This window comes from Prunus mume, linkage group LG5 (assembly GCF_029339155.1).
Source record: "Prunus mume cultivar Tortuosa linkage group LG5, ASM2933915v1, whole genome shotgun sequence".
Classification (NCBI taxonomy): Eukaryota; Viridiplantae; Streptophyta; class Magnoliopsida; order Rosales; family Rosaceae; genus Prunus; species Prunus mume.
Genome location: NC_142702.1, coordinates 26,414,174 through 26,426,822, shown reverse-complemented (window position 1 = coordinate 26,426,822; position 12,649 = coordinate 26,414,174). Strand labels below are relative to the sequence as shown.

At 37.2% G+C, this 12,649-nt stretch overlaps 1 protein-coding gene across 1 annotated transcript; it reads right to left on the bottom strand.

Annotated features, from left to right (window-relative positions):
- Positions 1 to 8,765: 8,765 nt before the first annotated feature.
- On the bottom strand, positions 8,766 to 11,508 carry LOC103332777 (SGNH hydrolase-type esterase superfamily protein). The gene is made up of 6 exons (XM_008235529.2): positions 11,250 to 11,508; positions 10,954 to 11,031; positions 10,329 to 10,469; positions 9,997 to 10,073; positions 9,752 to 9,901; positions 8,766 to 9,087 (listed from the first exon to the last, which is right to left on the bottom strand). Exons 1-6 carry the CDS (start codon positions 11,358 to 11,360, stop codon positions 8,874 to 8,876), a joined length of 771 nt encoding a protein of 256 aa, XP_008233751.2. The 5' UTR covers positions 11,361 to 11,508; the 3' UTR covers positions 8,766 to 8,873.
- Positions 11,509 to 12,649: the final 1,141 nt, after the last annotated feature.

Sequence of the window (12,649 nt, the reverse complement as noted above, 5' to 3'; positions counted from 1 at the left end):
CCTATCACGGGCAATGAGATGAAGTTCCATCATATGTGGAGCAAAATTCATGGAGAATTTTGTCAAAGATCGGGTTCTATTCGGACCGAAATGGCCTTATCTAATAGATGGAAACTTCTGAATAAAGAGTTTGGGAAATTGAGAAATGCCTTGACAAAAGCAAAAGCGAACATTCGAAGCGGTCAAAATTTGACCGATGAGGTAAAATATTTATAATTGCCATTTTAATCAATTCAATGTCACTTTTTTTTTAATTGCATATTCTATTTCTTTTTCTTGCATAATTTTTTTTTCTTGGTGCTCCTTTAATTTGTCTATATTTTCTTGCATAATCAATTTTATTTTTGTATTTCAAAATAGTTTATATTTTCTTGCATAATAAGTTTTGTTTCTTGCACTTCCAATTATTTATTTTTAATAGATCATACAAGCACAAATGTGGTTCGGTGCCATGGGGCAAGGCAAAAAAAGTTTCGTTCATTTCCATTGTTGGGAAGTTGTGAAGGATTGTTCGAGATTCAAAATTATTCCCACCGATCCAGCGGTTGTGATGAATGAGACGCCGCTCCACAATTCGCCATCAACCGATTCGCCATTGGACTCCCCAATGGAAACGGAGTCACCATTTGTGCCACGTCCGCCGAGACCTATTGGGAGAAATGCGGCAAAGGCCAAGAGAGGGGGCACTTTGACCAATGACTGTGTACAATTATTGGAGCAAATAGCAAAGAGCATCTCACTAAGAATGAAGAGAGACTTGAAAAGAGATGAAATGGACGTGACACAAGAGGAAGCATTTGTTATTTAACAGCAGAAGGCACAAGAAAAAGACACAGAAGATAGAGAGATGAAAATCATGGCCATGGATACGAGCCATATGTCTCCCGAAAACAAAGGTCTATTGGAAGCTAAGACGAAGAGATGTGATGAGAAGAAAAATTTTCCATGACGACGGACCTAGCAATACGGATTGGTTAAATGATGAAAACCATTAGGTTGTATTGAAACACCTTTGCCATATGTTGTATTGTTGTATTGTTGTATTATCCTTTAATTTGTTATATTGTTGTATTATCCTTTAATTTGTTGTATAGTTGTATTATCCTTTAATTTGTTGTATAGTTGTATTATCCTTTAATTTGTTGTATTGTTGTATTATCCTTTAATTTGTTGTATTGTTGTATTATCTTTTAATTTGTTGTATTGTTTCCTTTTTATTCAATAAAAAAAGCATTAAATAATATGACTATTTATTAAAAGCATTTGAGCATCAAAACAAATATTAATTAAAAACAAACCTTCATTTATTGCAAACAACACACAAAACAAACCATACATAAAAGCATAATAATAATAAAAAGCATAATTCCAAAAAACACCACACACAAAATAAAGCATAATTCCAAACAAAGCACTAATCTTGACTTCATCCATTGTGATTGCCTTTCTTCTCCCACAAGTGCTCGACCAAGTCACCTTGAAGTATCTCGTGAACATATGAAGATTGCATTTCTTGATACCGATCAATCATGGGGTTGTTGAATCGACCATCCCGAAGTAACGGTTCGGGCTCCATTGGTAGTCCATTTGGTCCAATCGGCCTTTCATATATTCTTGTCAACGTCGTGTTCATTGGATCGGGTTCAAACACCTCTGGAGCATCGTAGTCATACTCGTCCTCCACAATCATGTTGTGGAGGATGATGCAAGTCATCATAATACTCCGCAGCACCTCCTCATCTAGCATCCGAGCAGCACCCTTAATAATTGCCCAACGAGCTTGCAAGATACCGAAACACCTCTCCACGTCTTTCCTGTAACCTTCTTGAAAGGAAGCAAAGCTTCTTTCCTTCTCGGATTGGGATTGGAATTGTTTTCACGAATGTCATCCACCTAGGATAAATTCCGTCGGCAAGGTAGTACGCACCAGAGTACACGGTATTGTTGATTTGGTACGTGACTGGGGAATGACCTCGCAATACCTCGTCGAAGACCGGGATTGACCAAGGACATTGAAGTCATTCTGAGATCCGGTAACCCAAGAAGGCATGCCAAATCCAACAGTCGAATGAAGCTACGGCCTCAAAATTATACTTTTTTGGCCCTTCCGATTCCCGTACTCTCCTTGCCAAGTAGTAGGATAATTCTTCCACTACCAGTGCATGCAATCGATGCTTCCAAGCATTCCTGGGAATCTTCTAGCCTCGCTTTTTGTAGAAGCCGTTGCAGGTCCCTCGGCGTGGGTTTGCGAAGGTACTCCCTCGTGTACAAATTTTCCACTGCATCACAGAATCTCACCAAGCACTCTAGGATAGTAGATTTTTCCATCCTTGCAATCTCATCCACCTGCTCTGCATATGCCCCATAAGCAAGCATCCACAAAGCAGCTGTAAGTTTTTGCTCCGGGATAAGACCCAAAGCTCCAATAGCATCATGCTTTTGAATGAAGTATGTGTCGTAATTACAAATATCATGCATGATTTTTTGGAACAAATGTGGCTGCATTCTATATATTTCTTGAAACTTAGAAGCAGGATATAATGAATTTAGGATAAAATAATCCTCCATGAGATTCTTACCCCGAGACTCCCTACGTCTGTCCACATTCGGCACGACGACGACGGTGTTGCCTTGATTGATTCATCATACGCACCGCTGCTGCAAGCATTTGTTCCTCTTCTTCATCGGCATCCCGATCTTCTTGAGCACGTCTACGCCGGATTTCTTCCCTTTGTTTCAGTTACCTCTCCAAACCCTCGACAAGTTTGACATTGAGAGTAAAATGTGTTTTATAAAATCTGAGAAATAAAGGAATAGATAAAAGATTGTGTGAGAGGTATGAGTTGATGGTGTAATTTTATAGAGGGATTTAGAAGATAGAGATGACACGTGGCACAATTTTAGAAGATGAAAATCTTATCTGAAATCTGAGATTATAATTTTAAAAAAATATCAAAATCTTATCGACATAGGACACGTGGCACAATTTTAGAGGGTAAAAATCTTATCTGAAATCTGAGATTATAATTTTTTTTTTAATATATGCAAATCATATTTGACATGGGACACGTGGCACAATTTTATAGGGTGAAAATCTTATCCGAAATCTGATATTATAATTTTTTTTAAATATCTGAAAATTGTATCTGACATGGTACACATGGCACAATTTTAGAGAGTGAAAATCTTATCCGAAAAGTTAATTACAAAGGATTATTAAAATTAATGGTTTGAAGTATAAAAAAATAGGAAATAAAGTACAATAAATAGTAATTGCCTTAGACTTGTCCTAGACTTTGCCCTCATGGGTGGAACCACAAATGCAAAGACTGACACTATTCATGTGAATAGTGGCAGCCCTTCCCTTAGACTTAACCCTTATGGGTGGAAGTGCTTTAAGTGTGGTAGCCCTACAAATGGTAGTTGAGAGTTGTGTAACACCCCGACTCCAAATGAATTTTCAATTTAAAGTATTTAATCTAATTAAATGTGAATTTACGGAATTACCCTTGGGGCAGGGTAGTTCGGTCATTTTCTTAATCCAAAGAGGAAGCTTGGGGCAGTGTTTGATATTTATTTTGGATTGATCGCTTTGAGGTGAGTCCGTGGACATGTGGCGGACTCAATTCGGAATGGTAACGAGGTTTCGGCGATCAAGTTTCCTTCGGTGGCAAAACCGTAATTAATTTGAGAAGGGATGGGGTTAAAAATCAGATTTTTTTTTCCGTTTTATCTATCTATCTATCTATCTCTCTCTCTCTCTCTCTCTCTCTCTCTCTCTCTCTCTCTCTCTCTCTCTCTCTCCGTTCGCATGACGGTACTATTCACCGAGGCGGAGATCACCGCCCCGCCGCCACATCAAGCCACCCCAGCCGAGATCGGTCCGTTCGACTCGTAGTGAAGTCTCGGACTGACCCATCAATTTCCCGCCGGAAAACTCAAGAATTGACGGCGGTCGCGATCGTTGAATCCGGATTTCTCCGATCGTTGCGCCGCCACGCCACCATCCATTTCCGGTGATTGAGGTGAGGTTTCTTCCTTTTTTATCTGTTCTAGTGGCCTTTGAGTAGGATTTGATCGATTATAAGTTTGGGAAGTAAATTTGAAACCTAGGCTTGGCCGATTTTCAATTGAAATTCGGCCGCGCAGAATTGACCTTTCAGTAGTTGAATGAAATGCTTCCTAGTTGAGTAGGACCTGTAGTGGGAGGGTGACTTGTGATTTGGAGATTTCCGTGCCGAATTTCTCTGCACACCCGCTTGCTACCAGCGCGTGTGGCGGCCCGTGGGCATGTGTGGTGGAGCTACAAATTGTTCCAGTGTGATCCTTAGGTTGTCACGAGTGCATAGGATTTCACGGATCTCGATTCTGAGGTCGTTTGACTATTGAACGGATTATCGCATATTGTGCGTCATCCGGTTCGAAATGTACCGACCGTTGGATCGTTTTCAAATTTGCAGTATGTTACCCTAGAATACCTCTTTCCTCGTATTCACTGAAAACCCGGGAAGCTAGGGTTTTATTTTAACATTCCGTTTCGAAACGCTTGTTGTTAATCGCATTTTTGTATTCTGAATCATGTACTCCGACCAGATATACGTAGCAAGCAGGACTCTCTCAGGTCAACCTGTGTTGGACTACTTGTGAGTGGACTTTTCTTTCAAACTTCAGCATGACTTTATTTATGGAAAATATGGCATATTACTTTATTTGGTTTATTGACTCTGGTATATATTTGAATATGAAATTCGTGGTTTTCATAAAGTTTTGATAATATGTTTGAGTTTTGAGAATATATACACATATGGTTTTATGTGGGGTACTTGGGAGGTTGTTATGAGTTTATGTAAAGGTGTGATTATTTGATATGATTGTTTGGAGTGCTTTAAGCACTATCCTATGTACCTCCCCGGATCTGAAACGTGATTACTGATACTGGATACACTTGGAATTATTTGAGTTCAGGACATTCTTGAGAGGATGTTGTTGTGGACCCTGGATTTGGGGTAGTCTGCGCGCAGTAGGACAGATTTCAGCGCAAGCTTTGACCGTGTCGGCTGTATGCGTGCTTGGCTGAGTTTGTTCCCCAGCTTGGACGGCTCGTTTCCTAGACACATGGTGCATTGAGGAATGGCTCTGCCATGTGGACTAGTCAAACAATCCCCCGGTTGGATTGTTTCCCCGGTACAACTAAATTGTGGTTATATTTATATATTCTTATTATTATATGTTATATTACTATTATATATATATGAGTATTCGGTCGTTCTTATTTCTCGGTAAGGATACTTCCTCGCCGGTTGTACCATTGGGTACGTTTTCGAGAGTTTAAGCTCTCGGGACTTCTAAGTTTTGAGTGGTGGGTTTTGTGAAGTGTGATTCACGGATTTCGGATTTGGTATCCGGTATGATTTTAGTATATATTTATATCACTTATGACAGTGCTTTATTATGCATCTGGATTCGTTGCATGTGTTTTATAAGGTGGGGGTTATATTATTTTGATTTAATTGAACTGACTTAATTTTCGTCCACTCACATTTTCTGTTTTGCGCCTCCCGAGCTCCACAATCGAGCAACCGGTGCTCTCAAAACTTGAGTCTTCGAGGACTCCTTCACCTTTTCCTTCGATCAGCTTACATTGTTTTTGAATTTCTTAGATATGCTCAGATCGCTCGAGGGTATTAAGCGAGGCCGGAGGCCTTTGTTGTAAATCGTTATATTGTTGTAAAGCATGTTGCCAGTTGGTGTTTATAAGCGTAATTATGAGTACGTTGAAGTTTGGAATGTTCTATTTCACAGAGGAGACTCACCAAATTTTTGGTAGAAAGTCTCGGCCTTTAGTAAGTGGGCCCGACATGATGGTCGATGTCGATTTAGTCGTCCTCCCGATTCGAGAGGTCGTGGGCCAAGTAGAAGCCAATTGGGTTTCAAATTCAACTTGGGCATTGAGTATATAATACATAAAATTTAATTATCAAAAAGATGGTCTTAGGTCTTGGGGCACTTGGGCATTTAAGATTTAAATTAATTATTTAGTTTAGAAAAAAAAAATTCAAAAAAAAAATTTCTGTTTTTTTATTTTATGTAATTTTTATTTCTATAATAAATAGGATAATATATTGCCTTTAATATTATACACATACATCGTGTTACATACATACGTTCTTTCCACAACAATACTTCTTCCATACACAAGCATAATTGTTTTATACAATTGTCAACAATACACAAAATTCACACATTACATATTATTGATTTCCGAACTTTATGATCATTCATATGTGTGGGCCCATACCCACTTTGTGGCTATACTATTTAATATAATATATTTCAAGAGTATAGCACGGCTTTTAGTAATTCATAATAATAATTTTTAAAATTTCTTTGAAAATAGTATAGTATAATACATTGGAGTTGGGCCATGCTAGGTAATTGGAAATTGGCCCATAGTAATTGAGTTATCCAATAAAGCCAATTCACATGTTTAATAATCGTGGCCTTGGGTCTTACACTTGGGCATTTAAGATTTAAATTAATTATTTAGTTTAGAAATTATTTTTTTATTTTATGTAATTAATTAATTCATATTAGCATAATAATTTCAGTGTGGGCCCATTTTGTTTTTATTTTTATTCATAATAATAAATAGTATAATATATTCCGTTTAATAATCGTGTTACACACACATACGTATTTTACCAATACTTCCCCTTTCCGTACACAAGGAAAACATACAATACACGCACGTGCGGATTTTTCATGTTTAATGCACGTGTTTTTACACAATTGTCAACAATACACACAAAATTCACACAATTTTACATATTATTGAATAAAAATAATATATATTGAAATATTATATAGTGGCCGAACTTTATGATCATTCATATGCTTGGTAGTAAGGTAAGTTAGCCTAAGAAAAAAGAAGAAATTGATTCATACCCACTCTTGCAGTTGTTTTTGTAAAAAAAATTTCAATAAATAGTATAGCCGCCCGGCTATACTGTGAATATTATATTTTTCAAAACTACGGCTATACTATATTTTTGACCTTTTGTCTTGGTTTTACGAAACAGCACGGCTATACTCTTTAAAGATAATAAATTTCAAGGCATGGCCGGCCGGCTATACCGGGTATTTTTAAATTTCTTTGAAAAATGGTATAGCCGCTTGGCAGATCTATTAAAATACATTGGGCACTTGGGAGTTGGGCTATGCTTAGTAATTGGAATTGGCCCACACAAGGTAATTGAGTTGGGCCAAGTAGGCCAATTGAGTTTCAAATTCAACTTTGGTATTAAGTATATAATACATAATATTTAATTATAAAAAAGATAGCCTCGGGCATTGGGGCACTTGGGCATTTAAGATTTAAATTAATCATGCTTGTTATAAGTTAAGAACTCCCAATAAGTGAAGTGCGAGAGGCCCAGATTTCTTTGGCTCTCTGTAGTACTTCCCAAGCACAGGCTTAGCCGCCCCCATCCGAAAAGATTAATATGAACAAGAACCATATCAAAATGTTCCAGCTAAATGGTGTCTAGGCAAAAGTGGTACTCACTGCTTCTACTAAGTTATAGTGTGGGATTGAAGGGAACAGGTGATGTATGACATGGGTTCCAATGTCATGATGGATGTTGTTGATCAATCCGAAGTCTCGATGGAGGGTTGTCCCAAATGAAAGGAAAAATATCATTACCTCCACTGCCTGTTGGACAGCAATGGCTGCGCTGCTAGTCGGTCTGTCTTTCGTAATGGGTCCGGGCCAAATGCGTAAGCTCTATGGCGGGTATAGAACTTGTGCTTCTACATAATTGGCAGAAAATGAAAATCTCTACCAATAAGTCTTCATTCTATCATTCTCACATTAATGTCTTTGGACGTTCTGCATTATCAGACACGAATGGAGTTATCTAAGAGGAGGATTGACAACGAGAGTCAATGTTCCACCTGTGCTTGAATAGAAGATAGAAGTATCTATTGTTGCATGGAACACTAAAACTAATGAAAGAGCCAAAACAAAAAGGAAGAAAAAGAGTGTGGATTTTGTGAAAGGTCCATGAATTTTATTTATTATTTTTATTTCGCAATTGTTTCTAGTAGCCTCAATGTTAGCTATAATTTAGTAAACGACTTCAAGTTTTGGGCTATCTCCATCGTTTAACACATTGATAATGGAGAATAGTAATTTCCATAATTCGATTTTTTCTTTTTCCTTTTTTCCAGTTTTTGCTGGTTTCTGACTTTGGTGTTCCAAAGTGGTAGGCCACTCCATGAATGCGTTTTGAATCTAATTTTCCATGTCCTAAAAAAATGTCTTGCTGGTATTTACTCTTTTTAACCCCCAACAAAAACATAACTCTCCTCCCTAGTTTCTTCTAGGTTTAGAGTTTGAGAAATATATATGGGAGAGGGAAAGAGACAACTCACAACTACTACTCAATCACACTCAAATACATAAAGAAGGAAGTACATATATTTTTCACGATTTTAATGCTTCAGAAATTTTGATTGTCATGAATTTGAATATATTTAAACAAAATAGCTGAATATATTTTAAAAGTTGAAGAAATAACTCTAGCCCAATGGGCTAATAGTCGGAAATTAGAATGGGTCGTATCGGATATTCCTCAATATCACTTGTATCAATAAAATAATTGAAGAAATAACTCTAGCCTAATGGGCTAAAGTGGTATTTTAGTGCTACAGCCTACAGAATCTGACAAAATTGTCACGTTAAAATTTATAGCACAAAGCAAAAATTCCGAAAAATAATGCACTTTTGAATTTTAAATAGCACAGCCGAACGGCAATACTGTTTAAATATTCGAACGTATTTAAAAGTACAGCTGTATTTAAATATATGCGAACTAGTCCCACTGAATCTCCCTATAAAAAGTCCAGCCGGAGGGATTTAATGTTGTCTTTCCATCAGCAGCAACAAGATCATATGGTGAATCCTCTGCAAATTCTAATGGCACGGATTTCCAGTGTAAGCTTGGCTTCCAGTCAGCTTCCCTCAGTACCTTCAGTATCTCTTCCACCACTATTTTGCTCCCTTCAGCAGATAAATGAATCCCATCTCTGGAAAAGATAAGCAAGATCGAGTTTCTTTATGCCGGGAAATAAGATACAAATTGAAACTACATGAAACATTAACTGATGGATTTAGTTCAGTATAAACGTCCATAATGACACCTTCAAATAGATATCTTAACAGCAGTCAATAGATTTCATCCCTACTTCACATTGCTTCAAATCCTATGCCTAAGATCATCTGAAAGTTACCCACAACGGATGGAGGAATGAAGCCTTCTCTCTGGAGAGAGGACATTAAACATTTTTTCCCTCAAATAGATGGATCAAATAATATTGTATGAGCTATTGACTGAAAAACAAACATTCTTCACAACTGAATCAAAGAAGGGTCACAAGTCTGCTTAAAAGGGTTTGATTATGTGCCAGATAGGCACACCTGTAGCCAGACGCCTGCGGTCTGCAGGTGTAATGGCAATCAACCATATAGATTATGGCTAATTATCAGTATAATCATCACTCCAGGAATAAATTACCGCTTTAGTAAAACCCCACTAGCAACACAAGGTGTGTGAGGAAACAAAGATATAAGGTATATGAAAAAACTAAAGTTTTAGGCAGGGCAATTGATGATTTAAAAGCTATATAATGCAAATGTCAAAGTTGAGCGTATTAGCAAAAATGAGAGAGCAATATGGCCAAGTTAACTTACGTAAAACAAGCGTTCAACCAGTCATCTGTTTTCTGAAATGCAGTAAAAAGATCAACAACCTTGATATCCATTTCCTGGCACAGCTTTATACAAGCTTCCGAATACTGTTGGCATAACTCGTTTGTTCTTACTATCTCGCTGAAAATCCCGCTGTTTTCAAAGAGGAAAAACAAGAATTACAATCGGAATTGTGTCATAGACATATGCAAAGATAAACTGTAATTACAAGAGTGGCATCTGAGCACCTTGTACTTCCACGAATTATCTCCTCATTCACAGGAGGACAACTAAGAAAAATGGTGCGTGTTGAGGCTGAAAGGCTCTGCTTTCAAATATATATGTGTTAGAATGCATTAAATTATTCTCAGTTAGATATGCGAGCAGGATACTCTCATTTCAGGATGGCCCTAACAAAACCAGAATCGAATTATTGCAACTACATATGAAAACATGTGTTTTTCATTATTCTTGATAATGAATCAATTTCATCTTCAGAAGTTCAAGAGTCATCCCTTTCAGGAATCTATAGCTCTAATTAACGGAAACACTGAATTATTTTGATTGTGAGAAAAAGTACCTTGACATGACTTGCAATCTTTCTCATGTTGTCAATGTATTCAGGAAGTGGTACATGAGGGCCTAGGCCAGATGAATGAGGCCCCATAGAATCATTACCGCCAAAATATACAATCACCAAAGAAGGTTGCACAGCAGCATCCTAGAATAAGAACACAAATGCATCAGTCGAGTCAGAGCACGCTGTGTACATTATTAAAGCCTAAATAATTGACTAGAAAAGAAATAGCCTAAACAAAGAAAAATCTAAGTTTGCAATCTTATAATACACAAAAGGATGCGACTTACTGTTGACCCAAAAACAAAGCAAAAATGTCACCAGACAAACAATCTAGTTTGCACATGTTAAGTTGTTATAAAACGTTACAATCAGAAGAAACATCACCAGACACCATAGATGCATAATACTTAATGTTGGTAAATTTATCTTTCGATCCAACACAACACAACCCATCTCGTGTTTCTTTTTGACAAAGATTTTATTTGTTTACCATTGTTCTCCAAAGATGCTAACATTACAATTATTGTGTGTGATATTCTAATACTTCCAATAATTATATTATAAAGAAACTTGATCAAGCACATAGTGAAAAGAATATTATTTGCAGCTGATGAAAGGATAATACCTTGGGGAAAACTTGATCTAGGACCTCTACAGCTCGCCGTGAATTCCAACCAAAGTAACCACGCAACAATATGTCTGCCTGAAACAAATGAAAACCCAACAAGATGGGATGAAACAATTAAAATTTAGAATGAGATTTTGAAAACCAAGTGAACCATTTCTAAGAAAGAGCCTTTAAAGACGAGAAATTTGATATCTAGGTTTGAAGTTTGACAGGGAAAAATCGAAACTTGAAAGCAACATTAACGACCCAAGTGAGAAAAAACAGGGGTAGAGACAGAGAGTGAGAGACAGAACTCGACGAGAGTAGATGTCAGAGAGAATGGCACCCCAACCGCCGTGGTCGTAGCTCATCTGGACTATGGAGGATCCGAACAGAACAAACAGAGGCCTCACCGGTCCCACCATCTCTCTCAGTCTCTCTAAAAGGACGAGCCGTGTAAGCTAAGCGGTTGAATCACCGGACTGGGTGGAGAAGAATGTTAGGATGAACAGTACCACTACCACCTGCACCTGGGTGGGAGCTCCTAATATTCTTTTCTTTTCTTTTCTTTTTGCTTGTAGTTATATATAAAAGGAGTGGCATTGGCACATTGCCATGATAATATGACGTACAGTTTTGGTGTTATGGTTGGACATGGACCAGAAACAAATTAAACATGACAAAATAAAATAATATTTAATTCACAATGGGAGTAAAGAGTTAATATTCTTACCTCACAATGCAAAAGGTAGGCAACTTTTCAAGCTTTCACTAATTTAACCGTCGAAGAATCATCCATAGGACTACATGAAATCACCCCGTAAGCAATCAGCCAATGGAAATCCACGAAAAGCATTATTATTTTATTATTTTATAAAGCCAACACTTGAGATGTGGCTTCTTGCCAATCAACTTAAACCAATTGAAAATACTTCCCTCATCGCATAGAAGTTTTTACATTCCTGCTAATCGTAGTATGACATGTGTACATAAGTTTTTTTTGAGTATTTTTTTATGAATTATTTTTGCATAACATATATATCAAATTATTATTTACAATAAAGAGTAATATCTCTTTATAGAGAAGGAAACAAGCACTATTCTAAATCAAATATCTTGTCCCTTGGAATGAAAATAAAATAATAAAATAAAGTTGGAGATAGTAAGGGCGTAGGTATGGTGAAAGCTGGTAAATACTAAATAGGTCACCAAACTTCGCTGACCAACTACCCATTCACATTAAATGTACCTTATGACTTGTTTTTTTTCTTTTTACCTTTTTTTTAAATAAAAAATTTCTGTTTCTGATGGGAACTTGTTTATATTCACGTACCAACTTGGCTTTCAATACCCACCGTCAGATAAAGCCCTTCTTTTTTTTCTTTTTCTTTTTTCTGCTAGGTAAAAGTTTGATGGAATGCAATCGGTGTTCGAATTGGACAAGTATAACATGAACCCATGAAGGTGTCCCTTTCTCCTGTTTTCTTTGGAGGGTGATATAATTCCATTGAAGGGTGAAGCAAAGTTTGCAGCTTTTGTCGTTAAAGTTCACTATCCAAAATATACCATAATAATACACACCCAACCAAGAATTTATCAGCAAACAAAAGTAGAAGTAGACAATAGTTTGGTCGATTGGACAACCATCGGAAGGGGACAATAAGGACTACCGGAATTAATAAGCCAACCACCACCGGAAGAGACATTGATTCCA